This window comes from Moschus berezovskii, chromosome 12 (genome assembly GCF_049115385.1).
Source record: "Moschus berezovskii isolate FMDL1 chromosome 12, NW_MosBer_1.0, whole genome shotgun sequence".
Classification (NCBI taxonomy): Eukaryota; Metazoa; Chordata; class Mammalia; order Artiodactyla; family Moschidae; genus Moschus; species Moschus berezovskii.
This window is the reverse complement of record NC_142471.1, coordinates 64,093,812-64,115,508: the sequence shown is the minus strand read 5'-3', so window position 1 is coordinate 64,115,508 and position 21,697 is coordinate 64,093,812. Positions and strand designations below refer to the sequence as shown.

Genomic DNA, 21,697 nt, shown 5'->3' with positions numbered 1-21,697 from the left:
TCTCTTAGGGCCCCCCCAACCCCGCTCCATACTTAGGTCACTTCTGTGTCAGGCTTCTTTCCCTGAATCCTCGATCTCTCTCCTGGGGTCACGTCCTTCTTTCTCTACACTCACAGAATTTAGCCCATCCCTCCATCCCCCGCCTCCCCCTCCAGAGCATCACACACACAGGCAACTGCTGGAAGCAGATTTTTACCAAAAGTGAGAGAGCAAGGTCCTGTCTTGGCCCAGCTGTCTGTGTTCAGGAGCCCCGGCACTGGGAATTTCTCCGCCTGCCTTCAGCCTCAGCCTCCTGGCTTCTCCCCACCTTTCTCAGCACCTCCTCTCCTCTTTCCGTCTGCTTCCTGGGACCCTGGTGTCCTTAGCGTCCCTCCTACACTCAAGCAGAAGGAAGGAAGGAACACAGAGGGTACTCAGTACTATTTATTGAATACATGAATGAATCTGTGAAGGATGTTGGGATAGAAGGGGCTCAGATTCTGGGCCAGCCAGACCTGGGTACAGACTCCATGTTGCCTCCGATCAACCTCCTGACCTGAGCAAGCTATTTAACCTCTCCCAGTCTCAGTAAGATAGAAAGTCCTTCATTCAACTGACCTGTTTGGAGGCTGCTATGGGCCAGGCCCTGCTGTCAGTGCTGGGCCCCGTCAGTGAATAGTGAAGAAGAAAGGGACCCAGGTCTCCATCCCCATGATGCTCACATTCTAGGAGCAATGGTGGTCCCCGTTTACTGCATCATTAAAGAAATTACATTTGGTACAGTGTCTGGCACACAGTAGGTGCCCAAGAAATGGTGTGGCCGCCATCCTCCTTCGCTGCTGTGCCCTGGTCCAGCTCAGGTCTGAGGTGGAAGGGGTGAACCCAAGACCGATTCTAACCTCAAAACAGATCCAAGGGGCTTTGGCCATGGTGGAGGAGGGCTGCAGCCAAGAGAGGACTGACTGGTGTACAACGGAGTATCAGCAAGAGGCCTCTGTTCCGAGGTGCCCTGAAGCGGGGCGCTGGCTGCATGAGGCCCTGAGGAGGCCTGTCCTCTCACTGACGTGGCTTCTTACCTTCCTCCCCAGGCCAGGAGGAGGGGGGCTGCCTGCCCCGCCCGCAGTGTCCCCAGGAGTGCGCCTGCCTGGACACCGTGGTTCGATGCAGCAACAAGCACCTCCAGACCCTGCCCAAGGGCATCCCCAAGAATGTCACAGAGCTGTGAGTAGCCCCCGCCTGGTGGCAGGAGGAGAGGGTGACCAGGACCTCTTGAGGGTGGACAAGGCATCCTAAGGGCTGCTGTTGGTAGGGCTGCAGCTCCAGGAGCTCAGATCAGCCTTCTGATGGCTGGTGGTCGTGGGGCTGGGAGGGCAGGTCACAGCATCTTGAATCCCAAGCTCTGCCCTGTAGACAAGGGGAGCCCTGGGAAACTTGACAAGGAGTTTAGCAGCTGGGCTTCAAGGACAGTGATTGGGTGGTGGTGTATGTAGCAAGAAGCAGAATGGAGGCCCAGGTGCAGAGAACAGAAGAAAGCTGCTGCAGGAGCCCCGGCCTGGGGGCTGGTGCAGTCAGGGAGAGGGGAAATGAAAATGGAACAGAAGTGAATGATGAGAGACCAGTGGGTGGGAAAGCTCAGTCAGTCACAGAACTGGCTGCAGAGGGAGAAGGAGATTCCTGTCAGCGTCCTGCGCCTGGATGGTTTAGGAACACGCAGCGTGGTGCTGATGGAGTCAGGGGAAGCCCATGTGGTTGTGAAAACACAGAACTCAGGTCAGGGAGTGTTGGGGTCTGGGACCAGCCTCAGGCACCTCACCAGCAGACAGAGGGAGGGACCTGCGTGCTGCTGAGGGCTGGCAGGTGGGTATTAACATGCCAATCAGACCTATTTGGCCGGAAAGATTGGAGAGGAGAGAGCGAAGGGCAGAGCGTTCTGGATTGAGCCCGTGGTGCCCACCGACAGGGAGGATGCTGAGGGGGCCAGGCAGGGGCTCAGGAAGAAAGCCACAGGAGGCTTCATGTGTCCGTGGTTTTTACCAAGGTTTTTGATGGCACCTTCCCAAATGGCCTAATGTCTGTATTTTCTCCTCCGGTTAATGATTCAGGGCCAATTGTGTAGTCCATAGCTAGGAAAGGACATGGGTGAGAAGGCCCTGGCTGCAGAAGGTTCTTGCAGTGCTGGACTCTGCTTGAGGCTGAGGTGGCTGCACTAACTGCGATGTTCTCTCCTGTAGCTACCTGGATGGGAACCAGTTCACGCTGGTTCCAGCACAGCTGTCCACCTTCAAGTACCTACAGCTTGTGTGAGTATCCTGGCCCGTCTCAGAGGACAGGAGGGCTGTTGGAATCTAGCTATTATTGCTCCAGCTTTCCTGGAATTCCCTACAGACCCCACTCTGGTTGACCCATTTTTTCTTTTTTTGAGTTGAAGTGTAGTTTATGTATTCTTGGGCTTCCCTTATGGCTCAGCTGGTAAAGAACCCACCTGCAATGCAGGAGACCTGGGTTTGATCTCCCAAACCTGGGTTGGGAAGATCCCCTGGAGAAGGGAAAGCCTACCCACCCCAGTATTCTGGCCTGGAGAGTTCCATGGACTGTATAGGCCATGGGGTCGCAAAGAGTTGAACACGACTGAGCAACTTTCACTTCACTTCACACAGTTTATGTACAATAGTATATGTTACAGGTGTACAATATAGTGATGCACAATTTTTAAAGGATATTTATGTTATTATAAATATTGGCTATGTGCCCTGCCTGGATAAGGCAATGGCAAGCCACTCCAGTATTCTTGCCTAGAAAATCCCATGGATGGAGGAGCCTGGTAGGCTGCAGTCCATGGGGTCGCTAGGAGTCGGACATGACTGAGCGACTTCACTTTTGCTTTTCACTTTCACATCTTGGAGAAGGAAATGGCAACCCACTCCAGTGTTCTTGCCTGGAGAATCCCAGGGATGGGGGAGCCTGGTGGGCTGCCGTCTATGGGGTCACACAGAGTCGGACACGACTGAAGTGACTTAGCAGTAGCAGCTCTGCCTGGTACTGATCCGTTTTTTTAATTTCACTGCATCCTGTTGGGAACATCTGTGCATAGAACTGTTTTGCCACCTAGTGGCCATTCTTGGGAATTGCATTGTTCCTGGCTCTTGGGCTGGGCTGGGCTTGGTCTGCTTCTGCCCACACCATCCCCGAAGTGCCCCTCGAGGCTGATAATTACTATTAATGAGGGTTGTCCTTGCAAAGGTAGGAGCCAGAGCAGAAGTAGAGAGTTATGGAAAACTTCTTGATCCAACCTTGGCTTCCAAACCAAATATGAGATATGGCAGCCTCAAATACTAACTTTCTAACTAAAGTTAGAAAACTTTTTCTTTAGGCTAACATCTACTATTCTGTTATTTCCACCTTTGACCTTTCTACTTCATGAAAATGTACAAAGTAAGCCTCAAAATAAGTTTAGCTCCTCTTAGCCTTCCAGTTTAATTAACAGCTCACTTCAGTTGTCTTTGTCTGCCCATTGGCCAGATTCCGTCAAAAAGAAGCCCAGAGAATATTTCAACTTAAGTGCCTTGGAGCACTGCTACTCAAAGTGTGGTCTGTGGGTCAATGGCAGCTTGAGAACTCTTTGTAATGTGCCTGCAATTAGATAAAGAACTTGCATCAGAAGTGTTATCAACACAGTTTCTTCCTTCATTGGGAAAGTATTGCTATGGAAAAAATGTTAGCTAAACTAAGCTGTGTGTTTGGTATCAAGTTATGCTTAGTCGCGTCTGACTCTTTACGACCCCATGAACTGTAGCCTGCCAGGCTCCTCTGTCCTTGGGCATTCTCCAGGCAAGAATACTGGAGTGGATTGCCATGCCCTCCTCCAGGGAATCTTCCCAACCCAGGGGTCAAACCCAGGTCTCCCACCCACATTGCAGGCCAATTTTTTACCGTGTGAGCCACCAGGGAAGCCCATAGGTGATTGCATTTTGGCACAGGTCCCTTGTTTGGGGACATTCAGTTCAAGTTCACATTGAGTAGCACTGGCTTAACAGAATTTTGACACTTCCGTTTTTCTGTCTTTGCTAATGACCGAGCCATTGTGTTTTGAGTGACTGTTCCAATGGTGAGGTGAAGATGGTAGTTAGAGTGCTTTGTGGCTGACAAAGAGATAGCACTTTTTGGTCTAATTTGAGGCAGCTTCACTAGTGATGTGGATATGCTTGAAGAGGAACGGAGGGAGAGGGGACTAACGTCAAGGCAGTTAGTACTATGAAACTGCCTGTTGGGTCTGAAATACCAGCACCTCCTTATCATGGGGAAAGAGAGGTCTGGCTGGGACCACAGAGGAGAACACTGTCTGTGCCCGATGGGGAGGGAATCCAGGAGCATCCGGGAGGGCTGAAGGACTAAAGGAAGAGGAAGAGCAAGAACAGGGCTTAGTGATGACCATCCCTTAGGGATGGGTGAGAAAGAAGTGCAGCTGAGTGGTAAGGGGAGTGTGTGAAGGCTGGAGTCGGAGGAGAGATTTGAGAAGAGGGTGGTCAATAGGGTCAGCACTGCAGGGTCACTCTGAGAGCACATTTAGTGACCAGGGCCTTGAGGGCCAATGGATGAGGGTCTGACTCTGGCTGAGCCTCCTCCCAGGTGTGTGACCCTGCATGGGTCACCTCATCACCCCGAGACCTTGCCCCTTCTTTTGTAGAATGGGTTTACTATATCTCCTGTAGGATCATAGGGAGGGGGAGTGAAGAACCCACGTAAGGTGCTAGTGATAGGGAAAGGAAGAGACCCCCTCACACCTGGCAGTTGAGAGACCTGGATGCCCCTGGTGGGAGTATTTCCATGGTGGGCAGGGGTGACGCCAGGGTGCGGGATGAAGAAATGGAGACCCGGAACACTGGGGACAGAGAGGGAGTTCAGGGATCAGAGCTGGGGAGCTGTAACTGGTTGTGAACCAAATGCCTCTTCCATCAGCTCCCACCTGCCAGTGGTCAGGGCCATTTGCCCACCTGGCTAGGGGATGGTTGTGGCCAGAGTAGGGAAGGGAAGGAGTCCTTTCTTTCTAAACAATGATACTTTTTTTTGTCTTTTCCAGGGACCTGAGTAACAACAAGATCAGTTCCTTAAGCAATTCCTCCTTCACCAACATGAGCCAGCTGACCACTCTGTGAGTTCCATGGGGGGAGGAGGAGGGAGGGCTGATGGTTACCTGGACTCTCCCCAAGCCTCGGTCATGAGCAGGTGTCCCCACGTACCTCCCTCAGCCTCCAGGGAGGGTGCCAGGGCCTGCTGGCCAAAAAGACTTTTCAGAAACATTTTTTAAATTGTGAAATACAGCATATATATGGAAAAGTGCAAAAAACATACAGTTTAACAAATAGTCATAAAGCTAACACCTGTATAAATACCTAAGCAAAAACTAGAACACAGCTAGCACCCCAAGAGTCGTCCTGTCCCTTCCTGATTCTTCTTTTCTCTCCCTGCACCTGAGGCAGTCCCTACTCAGACTTCTACAGTGATCTATCTCTTCTTTGTCTTTCTAGTGCCATCTACATATGTATTTCTACACAGTGAAGTTTAATTTTGCCCATTTTTGAGCCTTACATAAATTGAATCATATAGGATATAGTCTTTTATGTCTGTCTTCTTTTATTCACCATTGTGTCTGTGTGAAGCTGTGGTCTCTTCATTTTCATTACTATATAGTATTCCTTTGTAGGAATATGCCACACTTACCTCATCCATTCTACTACTGATGGATATTTGGGTTGTTTCCAGCTTGGACTGTTGTGAATGGTGACTCTGAACATTTTTGTGCCTATGTTCTAAGATATTTTAATGGTTGCTTTACTTATATTCCAAGCAATTGGTTGGAAAGTAGTAACAAGCATTGCTTATATTTGTTCACCTTCCCAACACCTCATTTTACAGATGATGTGCCAAGAACTTAAGAACTTTCCCTTAGGTCCTACTGTGGTCAAATAGCAGAGCCAGTATCCCAAAAGATAGGTTCCTGACCCAGGCAGGCCTCCAGGAACAAAATGTGGGCCTGAGGCCATGAAACGCTGCACTTTCCTGCCCTGGGTTCCCACTTCAAAGTCTTCATGAGCCAATTGACTGAAAGAAAAATACATAACATAAAAGTTGAGTGAAGCCCTGAGATGGCCTCTCAGATCGGTCTGAGGAACTGCCCTGAAGAGGTAAGGGAGAAACCAGGATACAGAGGAACTTTTTTTCTGAGAAAAACGTGTAGTTACACATCAAAAGGTTACTCCTAATCACAAAGAACATATCTCAAGCGAATGACTTTAGTACTTTTCTACCTATGGGAGGTTGCAAGAATCTGGGGTCATTTGAGTTTTTTCCCTTAGATTTGCATGTTAACTCTCTAAAGGCCAGTATATTCAAAGCACAGAATGTTTTCTTTCTCCTTTCTGAATTCCCCTCAGGGTGCACCGTCAGCAATGGCTTGATCCTTGTGGAACTGGATTAGGAGGCAATTTTCATTTCTATGTGAGCCCATGTGTGAAGCTGCCATGGCCTGTGGCAGTGGTTCTCAACCAGGGGCGGCTCTGCCCCCCAGGGAGCACTTGGAAATAGTTGAGAATTTTTGGCTGTCACAGCTGGCGGAGGGCAGTGGGAAACCCCTGGCATTTCATCTTCAGAGGCCAGAGATGCCGCTCAACACCCCTACAGCACACACAGGGCAGCCCCCCTCCACCCCAACAAGGAATTGTCAACAGTGCTGAGGCTGAGAATTCCTGGCTAAGCTATCCTGGCAGCTATAAAGAGGAACAGCCCTTTCCTGTGATAAAAATGTCTCATTTCTCTTGTTATTATTTTCAAAATAGCTCTAGTGAAGTACAATTAATATCAATATCTAATAGTATATCCTTAAAGTGTAAAAGTTGACACATTTTGATTTACGTTCATGCCCATGGAATCATCACCACGGTCAAGATGGTGGCCATCTGCATCAGCACCGGAAGTGCACCCCTTAATAGCTCCTCCCCCTCCCTCCCTCCCTTCCTCCACCCTCCCTCGCTTTTTCTTCCCCCAGGATCCTCAGCTACAACGCCCTGCAGTGTATCCCTCCTCTGGCCTTCCAGGGGCTTCGCTCCCTGCGCTTGCTGTGAGTCTTCCCATTCTCCATTCCTCCAGGGAAATCTGCCCCACGAGGGGCCTCCTCACCCCCCTGCTTGGCAGGAATGTCCCCGTGTCCAGGGCCCCAGCAGGGCCAACTGAGTCCAAAGTGGAAGGCCAGTCCACTCTCATTTGGGCCCCTAACACAGGCCCAGGAATACATGGGAAACTTTGGGGAATGCTCACCCAAAGTTGCATAGACAGTAGGGGCTTAGTCTTCTGTCTCAGAGAATCTAGCAACCAGGGGCTGCTGTCGGCCCCAGGTTGTGTTTGCTGTATATGTGTGGGGGCCAGTTTCTAGGCATTCAAGATAAGGTAGCCCCTCGCTGGCATGCGGGTCTCCTGTCAAACGGTGAATGTTGAACCTGCTCTGAGGAATTCCCACTGTGAGGTGTGGCCTGAGCTCACAGCCCTATGCTCACAGCTCGGCCTCTGGAATATCCTTGCCCCAAGTCCTCTGGCAGCCACCTGGGGCAGGTGGGCATTCTTCACCCTCAACCAGGGTCTAACTAGTAGCTTCCCTGTTGGAAGGAAACCTGTCCGCCTCAGGCTCCCTGGCTGAGTTAGGGAGGGCGCATGTCCATTTGTCCTGCGAACAGACATGGTACGTGGGTTAGTTATGACAGCACAAGCCTCCGGAGGGGCTGAGGGTCGGCGTGGTCTGTGATAGTCACAGAGTCTGTGCTGGCCTCTCCTTGCCTGTGGCCATCCCAGCAGGATCTCTCACTCAGGGACCCTCTCCCTCAAACACACCCCTCTCAGCAGAGGGCATCTCTCCATCACTTCCTGAGTCTCTGTCTCAGGCTGAGTCCTGATGGCCTCTTCTCTCTTCAGGTCCTTGCATGGCAATGACATCTCCACTCTCCAAGAGGGCATCTTTGCAGACGTGACTTCCCTGTCTCACCTGTAAGTAACTCTGACCCAGTCCTCAGCACCTCTTTGGGTTTAAATGGAACTGGGATTCCAAGAAAGATGTCGCCTCTTGAGATTATTACTTTTAATTTAGCTCATGAGCTTCGAATGCTTCCTGTTTTAGACTCTGACACATTCAGTGTACCGTCAGTTGTAACAATGGGATTGTGAACAGTTCCTCACGAGCAATAATAAAGTAGTCACGACCTTGTGTTGACTGCCGAGCACTGCACCTCCATCAGCTACTGCAACCCCCCAGCGCTCCTACAACATAGCTACCATTATTCCCATCTTCCGCATGAGGAGGCAGGTCCAGAAATTTGACACGCTCACCCAAAGTTGCATAGGGCAACAATAGGAGCTGAGTCTTCGGTCTCAAAGCCTGTTCTCTGAAGCACGATGCCAATATTGTGCCTCTGACTTCACATGGTAGGTGATAAGCTCTGGAAATTTACTACCCCCGAGGAGTATAATTGGTATAATTGGATGCTGAAATGAAATGTAAATGAAAGTGAAAATCGCTCAATCGTGTCCAACTCTTTATGACCCCATGAACTATATAGTCCATGGAATTCTCCAGGCCAGAATACTGGAGTGGGTAGCCGTTCTCTTCTCCAGGGGTCTTCCCAACCCAGGGATCAAACCCAGGTCTCCTGCATTGCAGGCGGATCCAACTGAGCGACTTTCACTTTCATTGGATGCAGAAGGGCTTCCAAAACCATTTAGCTGGCCACACCAAGAGTATTCTTGAAAAGCAGTATGCTCAGTTCCTCAAAAGGCTGAATACCTATAGTACCATATAATCCAGCAATTCCACTCCTAAGTATGAATCCCAAAGAATTGAAAGCAAAGACTCAAACAGATATCTGTACACCCTGTTTATAGCAGCATTATTCACACAATAACTATATAGCAGAAACAACCCAAGTATCCACTGACAGGTGAATGGATAAAAAAATACGATACAGTGGGATATTATTCAGCCATAAAAAGGAATGAAGTTCTGACATGTGAGCAGACCTTTAAAATATGTGAAATAGCTAAGTGAAAGAGCCCAGACATAAAAAGGACAAATATTCTATGATTCCACTGAAATGAGGGACCCAGACTAGTCAAATTTGTAGCTACAGAATGTAGAATGGTGGGTGCCAGGAGCTGGGAGGAAGAGGAAAAGGGAATTTGTGTTTAATGGTAGAAAGTTTCTGTTCAAGGTGATAAAGAAGTTTTGGAACCAGATAGTGGTGCTGTGTACCCAGTCGTGTCCGACTCTTTGTGTTCCCACAGACCGTAGCCCACCGGGCTCCCCTGTCCATGAAATCCTCCCTGACTAGGAAATCCCCCTGTCCGTGAAATACTGGAGTGGCTTCCCATTTCCTTCTCCAGCTAGTGGTGATGGTTACACAATATTGTGAGTGTAATTGATGCCGCTGAGATGTACGCTTAAAATGGTCAAAATGGCAAATTTTATGTGATAGGTATTTTACCATAATTTTTAAATGAGGGAGTATAAAAGCAGTGGGCCATGAATTACGATTAATTAGGGTCATCCTAATTCTGAAGGTGGGGCCAGGCACAGAGCAAATACGTCCTTTCCTATCGTCTCATCTACAGGTCAAGGTCACGTTCAGGCCAGATGGATGCAGCTGGTACTCTGGGCATTACCATATCCTCATGCTCTCTGCCTCACAGCCAAGTGGCCAGGGCCCAAGTAGGCAGGCAAATACAGATCAGAGAGTCTTTTGGGGTCCCCAGCATCTCTGCTTGAAGTTCATTCACTCAACAACCTCCCTGGATTTTCTCAGCTCTAAAACTCATCATTTCCACATTTTAATCTCTGAGGTCAGAGTGTATCTTACAGATGATCTGTGGGTACTTAATATGGTAATATTTCTCCACCTTTCCCATAGCAGGCATCTAACAATCTTAGACTTGAGGAAATAAAATAGTAATAAGTGCCACTCATTGTGAGTTTGCTTGGGACAAGGACTTTACTTCCAGATGGGAAGTAGCTTTTGTGCCATGAGCCAGCTTCATAAATAAGATAGGGGCTGCCTTGAATTCACACTGAAGATTCTAGGACTTGGTGGGCAGAGTGCAATGATTGATTAGTGATGTCTGCCATGGGAGTGGAAGGGGTAAGAGGTTCTGTCCTCTGTGGCAGGGTTAATTATATCCAGTTTATAGTCCCAGGTTCAGTCAGACAGATTCCCTAGGTCATAAAGCTAGGGAATGACAGAGACAGGATTTGAACGTAGGTGTGTCTGATTCCAAAGCTCTTTATTTATTCTTTATTGCCTCAATACATATGTCCCAAGGAACCACAGTGAGTCAAATGCTGAAGAATTTACTAACACAGGGTTGCTGCCTTCTGTGACCATCTGGGATATTACAAAACAAATTCATAGAAAGCAGTGACTAACTCTGGGGAAGTCAGATGACCTTCAGAGAGGAGGTGCCACCTTTACTGCCTTTGAAAAGGCACTAGGAATTTGCCATTTGGAGAAGATAGGGAAGGATATTCCAGAGGGAATAGCTTGTGCAAAGGCACGGAGGCAAGAAAGTGAATGACATATTCAGGGAGGCTATACTGTCCGGTGCACTTCCCAGGTGGCTCAGTGGGGGTAAAGAATCCACCTGCAATGTAGGAGAAGCAGGTTCAGTTACTGGGTGGGGAAGATCCCCTGGAGGAGGGCATGGCAACTCACTCCAGTATTCTTGCCTGGAGAATCCCATGGACAGAGGAGCCTGGTGGGCTACAGTCCATAGAATCACAAAGAATCAGACATGACTGAATGAGCATGCACACGCGCTTGCTGTGTGTGTAATATGTGGTTATAGGGAGTTGGGTTAGGTAAGAAATTTGGGGTAGGAGGACAGGAGTGTAGAAACGGATGCTACCATTCTGTTGTGAAAGGCCTCTATGCTGAGGAGTTTGAGTTTTGTTCTGTGGAAGGGAATCAAGGAAGAATTAAGTTGTGAAAACTAGAAAGCCATGGTGACACACGGAAGCTGGATGGGATGGGAAGAGTCGGGAGGGACCCTGGCTGGAGACGGGGGCTCTGGACAAAGACCAGGCAGGGTCGTGTTATTCATTGATCTTGATGACTGCCATTCACAGGGTCTTGATTCTATCTATGGTTAGTAATTTTTGGTTGTGAGCTCATTGTTTGCTGATGTTAGGAATTCTGAGGACCTAAATTGGTAATGCTTCTCTCTCTAGAGAGTTCCCTTGTGTGTCTTTGATAGGCCAGGTCTGCTGCTGCTCTGGGCCCACACTGCTCTCCTCTCCCTTGCTTACCCCTGGGCTGTGCTGATCGTCTCCCCCTTGCCAGGAAAGGCCTTTGCAAGCATCTGGGCCACCTCTTCCTCCTTCGTGTGTCTTGTCTGCTTGCATGTGTGCTTGCCAAGTCGCTTCAGTCAAGTCTGACTCTGTGTGACTCTATGGACTGTAGCCTGCCAAGCTCCTCTGTCCATGGAATTTTCCAGGCGAGAATAGTGGAGTGGGTTGCCATGCTGTCCTCCAGGGGATCTTCCCACCCAGGGATCAAACTTGCATCTCTTATGTCTCCTGCTTTGGCAGGCTGGTTAGCACCACCTGGGAAGCCCATCTCTCTTTTTTTGTGTGTACACATTTAGTTTTATTGTAACAAAGCAACTTGTACACTTTTAATGTTTAAAACTGAGCATCATCTTTCCTTTCCAGTGAAACAAAAAGAAAAATTTAAAAATAAACAGGAACAAAATTACAATAGAGAATGTCAGTTGCAAATAAGATCCTACAGGTTCTGCTGATTCTCCCATCGAGTGGCAGGGCTCAAGTCATCATTAGGAGAATTTTATTTTAAAAGTGTCATCTTAAACTGCAAGGATGTCTGTTAAACATCACAATTAAACATGCCAAAGGAGAAGCCATGTTGTCAAAATGCCCACTGAACCCACCCAAACATCTCAAACCCACCCTTTGCTGACCTTCTATAACCCCATTTTTTAAAGTTTTTTTTTCTTTTTTTAAACAAGAGAAAGTAGACAGATACATGTTGGTAAATGCTAACTGTCCGTATTCACATAGAGACACAGTGTAATCTCTGAGCCCAGTATACAGACAAAGGAGGAAAAAAGCTAGAATTCTATGCACTACTACACAGGGGCCTAGCACCCTCCAGCTTCCAGCAGAGCTAAGGGAGCAGAAGGTTTTTCTTTTTTTCCCACAGAGCATGGTGGTGTTGATTCCATAGTTTTTGTTGAGACAGGAAGGGATAAAAATGAATTTGGAACAGAAGGGGGTAGAGATTCTTTTCCCACTGAATTCTGCTCAAGGTATTTCCCCCCACAAATAAATTGTGAACCATGGTATAAAGGAGAAAAGAGACCTCAAAAACAGGGTGACTGAGCACAAGAGGAGGAAAACAAACAAAAATAAAAGACTACAACTTGCTCCCAGGGACTGGAGAAAATTAAAAAAGGTTGGAATCCATCAGTGTTCCATTAGTCATCCATCAGTATTCCATTAGTCAGAAGCCCATCTCTTTTGCTTTTCCTCTCCTTCTTCCCTGTGAAAACTGAACAATGCCCAAGGATGTTCTGATCTTGCCCTCAGCTCAAAATGTAGAGGCTTTGCTTTTCAAAAGGGAAATAAACAACATAAAGTTTATTTATTTTAATTGGAGGGTAATTACTTTACAGCACTGTGATGGTTTTTGCATTCATCAACATGTACATATGTCCCCTCTCTCCTGTTGAAAAAGAACATTCAGACATTGTAACATATTTATGGGTAGAGAAAGAACAAAATGTGTATTTTGAAATGATATATCAAACTCTCAATTCCATTTTCAACTGAAATTTACTGATTTAAACAATCTTTGAGAGAATAGCATTGAGAGAATAGCATTGAAACATCAGTTCAGTTCAGTATAGCCACTCAGTCGTGTCCGAATCTTTGCAACCCCATGGACTGCAGCACACTAGGCCTCCCTGTCCATCGTCAACTCCTAGAGTTTACCCAAGCTCATGTCCATTGAATCGGTGATGCCATCCAACCATCTCATCCTTTGTCATCCCCTCCTCCTCCCACCTTCAATCTTTCCCAGCATCAGGGTCTTTTCAGATGAGTCAGTTCTTTGCATAAGGTGGCCAAAGTATTGGAGTTCCAGCTTCAACATCAGTCCTTCCAATGAACACTCAGGACTGATCTTCTTTAGGATGGACTGGTTGGATGTCCTTGCAGTCCAAGGGACTCTCAAAACTCTTCTTCAACACCACAGTTCAAAAGCATCAATTCTTCGGTGCTCAGCTTTCTTTAGAGTTCAATTCTCATATCCATACATGACTACTGGAAAAACCGTAGCCTTGACTAGATGGACCTTTGTTGGCAAAGTAACATCTCTGCTTTTTAATACATACACATGACCATATGTAAAATAGATAGCCAGTGGGAGTTTGATGTATGATGCCAGACACCCAATGCCAGTGGTTTGTGACAACCTGGAGGGATGGGGTGAGGAGGGAGGTGGAAGGGGGATTCAAGAGGAAGACAACATATGTTTTGTGTGAACAAAAACCTGAAGCTGCAAAGATAGATTTTGAGCCCATGCCTATCTATAAATTCAGACTTTAAGAGAACAGTAATATCAGGCTAGAAGCCAGATCCAGATCTAACTTGTTAGAAAAAACAAAAAAACAGTAAGCAGAGCTCAGTGGTAATTGGTAGAGCTCAGTGGAAGTGGTAATTGCAGAACAGGGCATTAGCACTACCAATTAGACATGTTTGTTCGTTGCCCTATTTCCCCCTAAAATAGCATCTATGTGGAAGAAATCTTCCATTATTATGAAGCAACCTTGTGAATACAGTCTTCCCTTCATACCCAGGGTTTCAAATGGAACTAGGCAGCAGCCTGAGAGGTGTACGTATGCTTGTGTTCAGGTGTGTGCCCATCTAATGCTAATGGAATATGTGTGCATGTGCACACATGTAGCTATTATTTCTTCTGCATGAGAAGCTGCAACTGTTTCTTAAGGATTCTGTGACAAAGCACAAGGGGTCACGGAATAGGAAAAGGATAGGATAGACTCACTGCATTCTTTCTGGTCTTCACGAAGGCCACAGGCAGTCTAAAGGGAAGGAGGTGCCCATGGCTCTGTCCCAAGTCAGGGGTTGCCCAAGAGTTAGTGTCCAGTGTTCCTGGCTCCCAGAGGTGCCCTCTGTGCTTAGTGTGACTCTGGGCCTTTCCTCTTCACTGGCAACACGCAAGGTGGGTGGGTGGGCTGCGGATGTGTGTGTTGGGGGGTGAGGTCCACCATATTTAAACCCCTTGAACTTCAGGAGTCAGGATTTGGCATTAGGTGTTTGTCTGGCCATCAACTTGCAGCAAGACCTCAGACAATTCATTCAGGTCTTCGGGTTCTTTCCTTGCCTGTACGCAGGTTATTTCTCATACCCACTAGAGTTCTAACTACATGCCATAATCAGACCATCATGATAACGAGCACTGCTCACTGCCTGCACATCTCTGCTGCTGTCCACTTGGATATTTACAGTCATCCATCCGTCCATCAGCCAGTATTTGCTATGTGCCAAATCCTGTGGCAAGGCTCCCCAATGTCATCCTTCATGTCTATAATCTGGCATTTTGTTGCCCCTAATCTGCTGCCTGCAGGAACACTTGACTTCTTTAAAAATTCATTGTGAAAAGTGAATATGAAATGATTAGGTAAATCATGGGATGCCCATATGACAAAATAACAAGTAGTTATAATATTTATGACACTGTACTTTATTATTTGATGAAAAGGCAGAATAAAGAAGATGGCATACTCTAATTTCAGGGATGTGTATATATATACACATGAGCACAAGAGCTAGAAAGGAATAGATGAAAATTAAATTAGTTACATTTATGGAGTGGTAGGTGATTCCTTTATTTTTTAGTTTCTTTTGCTTTCATACTGAGGTTTGTGCATTTCTTCTGCTTGTAGACAGGGGTTCATTTGGCAAACAGGGGGTTCTGTTGGTTCAGGCACCATGTGGGATTGGTGACACCTGCTCTCAGGGAGATTCATTCCGTAGAAGGAGGCAGGGATGCACATGAATAAATTGCCTGGGAGGAGGAATAGCTCAGGTGAAGAGATTTTGAAGTTTTAGTATATGCTAAACTCTATAGTTGGCACCTGTGTCATAGGAGGTCTATTTCTGTCTTGGTTATGTTAATAGAAGAAACCCAGCAGGTTTTGGCACAAACAGATGACATAGCTACTGTTTCAACTATTTCCAAGTTATACCAAAGATCAACACACAGGGTTATTTATACTTTTGTCGGGGGATAAACCTGACTCCACAGTCCTTTTGGCTTGATGAGGGGCCTGGCTGTCCCCACCACTGGTCTCAGCAGGGCCTGTGGCTGTCCACGCCCTGGGAGTTCACAGTCATTTTATCGGGAAAAATGGACTCCAGGTGAAAGTGAGCTACTCGAACTAATAAAGTAGTCAGGAAAAAAATAGTGTTTGGAGAAATAAAAGCTTGAAATGTTGAAATCAGGAGTCGCTTGCCATCTGCTCTTTATACCGACAAGCCAGAATGCCTAATTTTCAATAGCTTTGTATGTGACTTTGGTAGCTTTTATTATCTCTATATTATCTCTCTATATATAATAGAGAATAATGTATATATAAATAGAGAATGATATATACATAGAATAATATATATATTATATAATATATATGAAGAATTGAAAAGGGTGTGACTTTGTTGCCATTTATGGGGAAGATTTATGCAGGAATTGGGAATTGTGACATCCTAATGCTAAAGCTGAAACTCCAATACTTTGGCCACCTCATGCGGAGAGTTGACTCACTGGAAAAGTCTCTCATGCTGGGAGGGATTGGGGGCAGGAGGAGAAGGGGACAACAGAGAATGAGATGGCTGGATGGCATCATCGACTTGATGGACATGAGTTTGAGTAAACTCCAGGAGTTGGTGATGGACAGGGAGGCCTGGCGTGCTGTGATTCATGGGGTTGCAAAGAGTCGGACACGACTGAGCGACTGAACTGAACTGAAGATGTGTCAAGGGCCTCCACATTCACAACAGCTTTAGATTTAGTCTTTTGGACTTTTTCTCTAAATGAGTTACAAGACTGAGAGAAAAAGCCTTTCAGAATAAACTCTCTACTTACTCATGCCTCATTAGCAGAACACACTCCTGCCGTGTGCTACAAAAATACTTTCAATAAATTCTGTTTATCTTTTGAATAACATAATTACATTACCTCATACTATGTTAAAAATATCAGTCTGGTGAATATAGATGTTTTAAATATATCACTGTTTTGTATTCCTGTTATTTTTCTAAGTCTTTATTTATTTATTTTAACACAATGGAGCTTCAAAAAATCGAAGTGTCTGAACTTCCTCTACCTCTAAGAAGCCCTGGCAATGTTCAGGGAAAAGAGGAAGGTGTTGCCTTGTCCCATTAGCCAGGATGGATGCTGTCAGCAAATCAGGACAGAAAAAGTGAAATACACGTCAAGGCTGAACTGGCTTTCTTTTTCCAAGCTGCATTATTCCCTCGGCACCCATTTCAGGCTCGATGTGCTTGTCTTTCTCCCCCTTCCAGATTGCAGGCTCTTTATCGAATCATAAAGTGAGCCCCAGAGATGTTAAGTGAGCCGCTCAAGGTCACCCGTGCAGTGAGCAGCTGCGCCAGGGGCCGGAGTCCAAGACTGTTGAGCCTGCTTTATAAGACGGGCCATCATCAGCTGTGCTATTTGGGGGAATTCCTGCTCAGAGTAACTGCTGCTTTTATCAGACCCAACACATCGCCAGGGGAACCGCTTCCTCTGTGTTGCCCAGACACAGGTGGAAAACGACAATGCATCCATTTGGTGCTTAATAAATGTGCTCATTCTCCTGAACATTATATAGCCTTATGTTTTCACAATAATGTTCATATAAATGAGCTTCAGATACAAGGCTCTGGTTTTTCTATTTGCTGGCTCAAAGACCACTGGCAACCTTCGTTCCCCCAAATCCTTGTCTTGTTCATCTCTGAATTTCTCACTGTGGTATAGTGAGAGGGTTATGAGCTTGCCCACCAGCCTGGTCAAAGCCTAAGAAGTTGGCAGTGCACAGTGTCACTGTCACTGTGGGGATGAGAGGGAGCAGGCACACCCTCACCCTGCCGGCAAGTGTAAGTCGTTACAACCTTTTTTGGAGGCTGGCTGTGAACATTTTGGGCTTCCCTGTTAGCTCAGTTGGTAAAGAATCTGCCTACAATGCAGGAGACCCTGTTTCAATTCCTGGGGTGGGAAGATCCCCTGGAGAAGGGAAAGGCTACCCACTCCAGTATTCTTGGGGTTCCATTATGGCTCAGATGGTAAAAAATCTGCCTGCAATGCAGGAGACCTGGGTTTGATCCCTGGATTGGGAAGATCCCCTGGCGAAGGGAAATGCTACCCACTCCAGTATTCTGGCCTGGAGAATTCCGTGGACTGTATAGTCCATGGAATCCCAAAGAGTTGGACACGATTGAGCAACTTTCACTTCGCTGTGAACATTTTACGTGCACTTCCTCTGCGACATGAATCCTCCTTCTAGTCATCTGTTCTAGAGAAATGGTCTCTCCTTGAAGAGAGGCGTGGACAAAGTGTTCACTGCCATGGGAAACAACTGGAGTATCTGGCAGTGACAGCTATGAAGTGTCTGTTCTTTGGGATGCTCTGAAGCAGTTTGATTAAATGAGGTGGATCCATATAGCTGACCTGGAGAAGTTGCCAAGGCATGCTGTTTAGTGACAAGAAGCAGGCTGTTCAGAAAGTGTGTGCTGAATGGGTATAATCTCTTTCTCATGAAGAACCAACCATATGTGTAAATATGGGAAAGGATTGGAAGGCTACACACAGAGTATGATGACCATGTGACCATGGTTCCTGTGGTTGGCAGGGACAGTAGACTATTTTGTAATGTGGATGTAATGTAGTTTACTTAGCTACTCCCCCACTGATGAACACAGGAGGCTTCCAGTCTTTCTATTACAAACAACGCTGAGATCAATACTGTTGCACAGATGTCTCTACACACTTTTGCAGGCACATATCTGTGAGATGTGCCAGAAACAGAGTTACTGGGTCAAAAGGCAGCTGCATTGCTGACTAGATATATATCAGGCAATACCCTTCTGTTGGAGTTCTACCATCTTGCATTCCCATCAGGAACATAGGAATGTGCCTTTTTAAAAAATCAAAGTGAAATTCATTAACCATTTTAATGAATACAATTTAGTGGTATTGAGGACATTCACATTGTCGTTTAAAGTGAGACTGTTGTGTGCCCTGTCTGAAAATGATTTACAATGAGAATGTGCTTATGTACTTCTTGTTTAATTGAAAATGAAGAGAAAAATTCAAGAGTGTAGGCTTATAGGAAAAAAGAGGGGACTTCCCTGGTGGTCCAGTGGCTAACACTGTGCTCCCCATGTCGGGGGCCGGGGTTCCATCCCTCATCAGGGATCTAGGTCCCACGTGCCGCAACTAAGACCTGGCGCAGTCAAATAATTAACATTTTAAAAAATAACATAGGCTTTCAAGTCAGACAGCCCTAGGTCTGGATCAGGGGGCTGCGCTTCACTGATTGTGTGACCCCAGGAAAATGACTCATTCCACGTGAGGCTCAGTTCCCACATCCTTGAGATGGAGAAGAGAAAGCTTATACTGTGGGGCTGATGAGAAGATTAGCTGCACTAACGTGGGAGAAGCTGGTTCATCACAGCAGTGAATGTTGGTTCCTCTCTCCCTGGTACACCCTGGAGGCGGTGCCGACAGAGGCGCTGGCCTCAACAGCCCGAGTTCAAATCCTACCTCCCCACTTTCTCTGTGCATCTTGGGCAAGTGTCTTCACCTTTTGAGTTTCAGTTTCAACATGTAAATGGGGTTAGTAGGGTGTGATGAGGACTAAGCAAGGTAACAGGTACGAAGTACTTAAATCTGTGCTACATGGCTTAAAGTACTTAAATCATGGCTACATGGTTAGTGCTCATTGAATGGGGATTGTTAGGGTTTTGCTAGCTCCGGGCATAATGTCTGATACCTGGTACCCAATGGGTGAGGGACTCCATGAAGCTGTAATGTCTGCTCCTCTCTCCTCTCTAACCCAGGGCCATCGGTGCCAACCCCCTGTACTGTGACTGCCACCTGCGCTGGTTGTCTGGCTGGGTGAAGACAGGCTACAAGGAACCGGGCATTGCCCGCTGCGCCGGGCCCCCGGACATGGAAGGCAAACTGCTCCTCACCACGCCTGCCAAGAAGTTTGAATGCCAAGGTGAGCCAGGAGCGCGAGAGGGTATGGTGGGTGCCGGGATGCATCCCCCCACTTCCTGCTTCCCCCATCAACCCTGGGAGGACCTTCCAGACACTTCTGTGTCCCTGTGTGATGGGCTGGGTGGAGGACAGGTGGCAGGAATGAGACCCCTGCTGCTTGTTAGCATGACTGCCCTCTTGTCCTGACATACAGCAAGCAAAAAAATAAAAGCCAGTCAGAAAATCTCAGGCCATAAGGGCTCTAATCCCTCCCTGGGGTTATGTAAGGAAAATAAAAATAGCAGCAGTGTTTCTGGAAGCTCCAAGCCTTCCAGCAGTACAGGCACTCAGGCCTCCCTTTGGTAGGAATTGTGCTCAGCAATTAGCTTAAACCCCTGAGCCACTGGACCCAGCTGCTACCCTCCTGACATCTCTAGAAATCCAGGGCCTGGTGTGACTGGAGGCACCTCACCCTGGGCATTTGTAAACACGGGCTTGGGGATTGATTGACTGATTGACTGACGGCCAAGGGAACCCTGCGGAGCAGAAGGCAGTGGCCGAATGGCTGCCCCAGGCTTGGCTTGTATGCAGGGGTACAGCTGCAGAAGGGCACTGGAGGCCGTGGGGCACAGCTCCTGCCCTCCACAAGCTCACAGACCACTAGAGGAAATGAAACTGACAGCCAGAGGTTAATGAGGAAGCCCTGGGCCACCCTGTGTGCAGGATGCTATCACAGGAGCAACACTTCAGAAGGCTCCAGTCTGTGGCTTGGCTGGCAGCTGTTGGGAGCAGGCCAATTTATGTTGAAATATTTGCTCAGTATTTATTTAATGGGGTGGGACTAGTACTGATGAGAGGTTTGTGTGTGTGTGTTTAAATTTAACTGGAGGCTTCCCTGGTGGCTTAGTGGTGAAGAATCTGGCTACAAATGTAGGAGACACAGGTTTGATCCTTGATCTGGGAAGATCCCACATGCCACGAAGCAACTAAGCCCGTGCGCCACAACTACTGAGCCTGAGCTCTGGGGCCACAACTACTGAGCCCACGTGCCGCAACTACTGAAGCCTGCACGCCCTAGAGCCCTGCTCCACAACAAGAGGAGCCACTGCAGTGAGAAGCCTGAGCACAGCAAGGAAGAGTAGCCCTCAGTTGCTGCAACAAAAGAAAAGCCCATGTAGCAATGATGACAAAACAGAGCCAAAAATAAATAAATAATATATAAAAAGAAAGCTCCTTTATAAAATTTTTTATTGGAATACAACATGCATAACAGATAATTACACAGATAATTAATGAAAGGCTCAGTGAATTTTCACAAATTGAACCCATCCAGGAAAAGAAGTACGAGTTAGAACTGGACATGGAACAACAGACTGGTTCCAAATTGGGAAAGGAGTATGTCAAGGCTGTATATTGTCACCCTCCTTATTTAACTTATATGCAGGGTACATCATGAGAAATTCCGGGCTGGATGAAGCACAAGCTGGAATCAAGATTGCTGGGAGAAATATCAATAACCTCAGATACGCAGATGATACCACTCTTATGGCAGAAAGCAAAGAAGAACTAAAGAGCCTCTTGATGAAAGTGAAAGAGGAGAGTGAAAAAGTTTGCTTAAAACTCAACATTCAGAAAACTAAGATCATGGCATCTGGTCCCATCACTTCATGCCAAATAGATGGGGAAGCAATGGAGACAGTGACAGACTTAATTTTTGGGGCTCCAGAACCACTGCAGATGGTGACTGCAGCCATGAAATTAAAAGATGTTTGCTCCTTGGAAGAAAAGCTATGACCAATCTAGACAGTATATTAAAAAGCAGAGACATTACTTTACCAACAAAGATCTGTATGGTCAAAGCTATGGTTTTTCCAGTAGTCACATATGGATGTGAGAGTTGGACTATAAAGAAAGCTGAGCACTGAAGAATTGATGCTTTTGAACTGTGGTGTTGGAAAAGACTCTTCTGAGTCCCTTGGACTGCAAGGAGATCCAACCAGTCCATCCTAAAAGAAATCAGTCCTGAATATTCATTGGAAGGACTGATGCTGAAGCTGAAACTCCAGTACTTTGGAGAAGAACAAGCTCATTGGAAAACACCCTGATTCTGGGAAAGATTGAAGGCAGGAGGAGAAGGGGACGACAGAGGATGAGATGGCTGGATGGCATCACCGACTCGATGGACATGAGTTTGAGTAGGCTCTGGGAGTTGGTGATGGACAGGGAAGCCTGGCATGCTGCAGTCCATGGGGTCACAAAGAGTCAGACACGACTGAGCGACTGAACTGACTGACTGAGGTATCCAGCACCCGGATCAAGAAACAGAGCCCCACCTGTAACCCATGAGGATTCCCCTGCAGTTATTACCAGAAAGTGTTTCTCCTTCTAGTCAG

General features: G+C 46.9%; 1 protein-coding gene across 1 annotated transcript in view; it reads left to right on the top strand.

Annotated features, from left to right (window-relative positions):
• Positions 1 to 21,697, top strand: part of SLIT1 (slit guidance ligand 1) — a 60,954-nt gene that overhangs the window by 22,087 nt on the left and 17,170 nt on the right. Inside the window, exons 17-22 of the mRNA XM_088841975.1 lie at positions 1,068 to 1,200; positions 2,211 to 2,279; positions 5,057 to 5,128; positions 7,022 to 7,093; positions 7,939 to 8,010; positions 19,163 to 19,326. Coding sequence (XP_088698101.1) covers positions 1,068 to 1,200; positions 2,211 to 2,279; positions 5,057 to 5,128; positions 7,022 to 7,093; positions 7,939 to 8,010; positions 19,163 to 19,326 — 582 coding nt within the window. The remainder of the gene's footprint in view (positions 1 to 1,067; positions 1,201 to 2,210; positions 2,280 to 5,056; positions 5,129 to 7,021; positions 7,094 to 7,938; positions 8,011 to 19,162; positions 19,327 to 21,697) is intronic.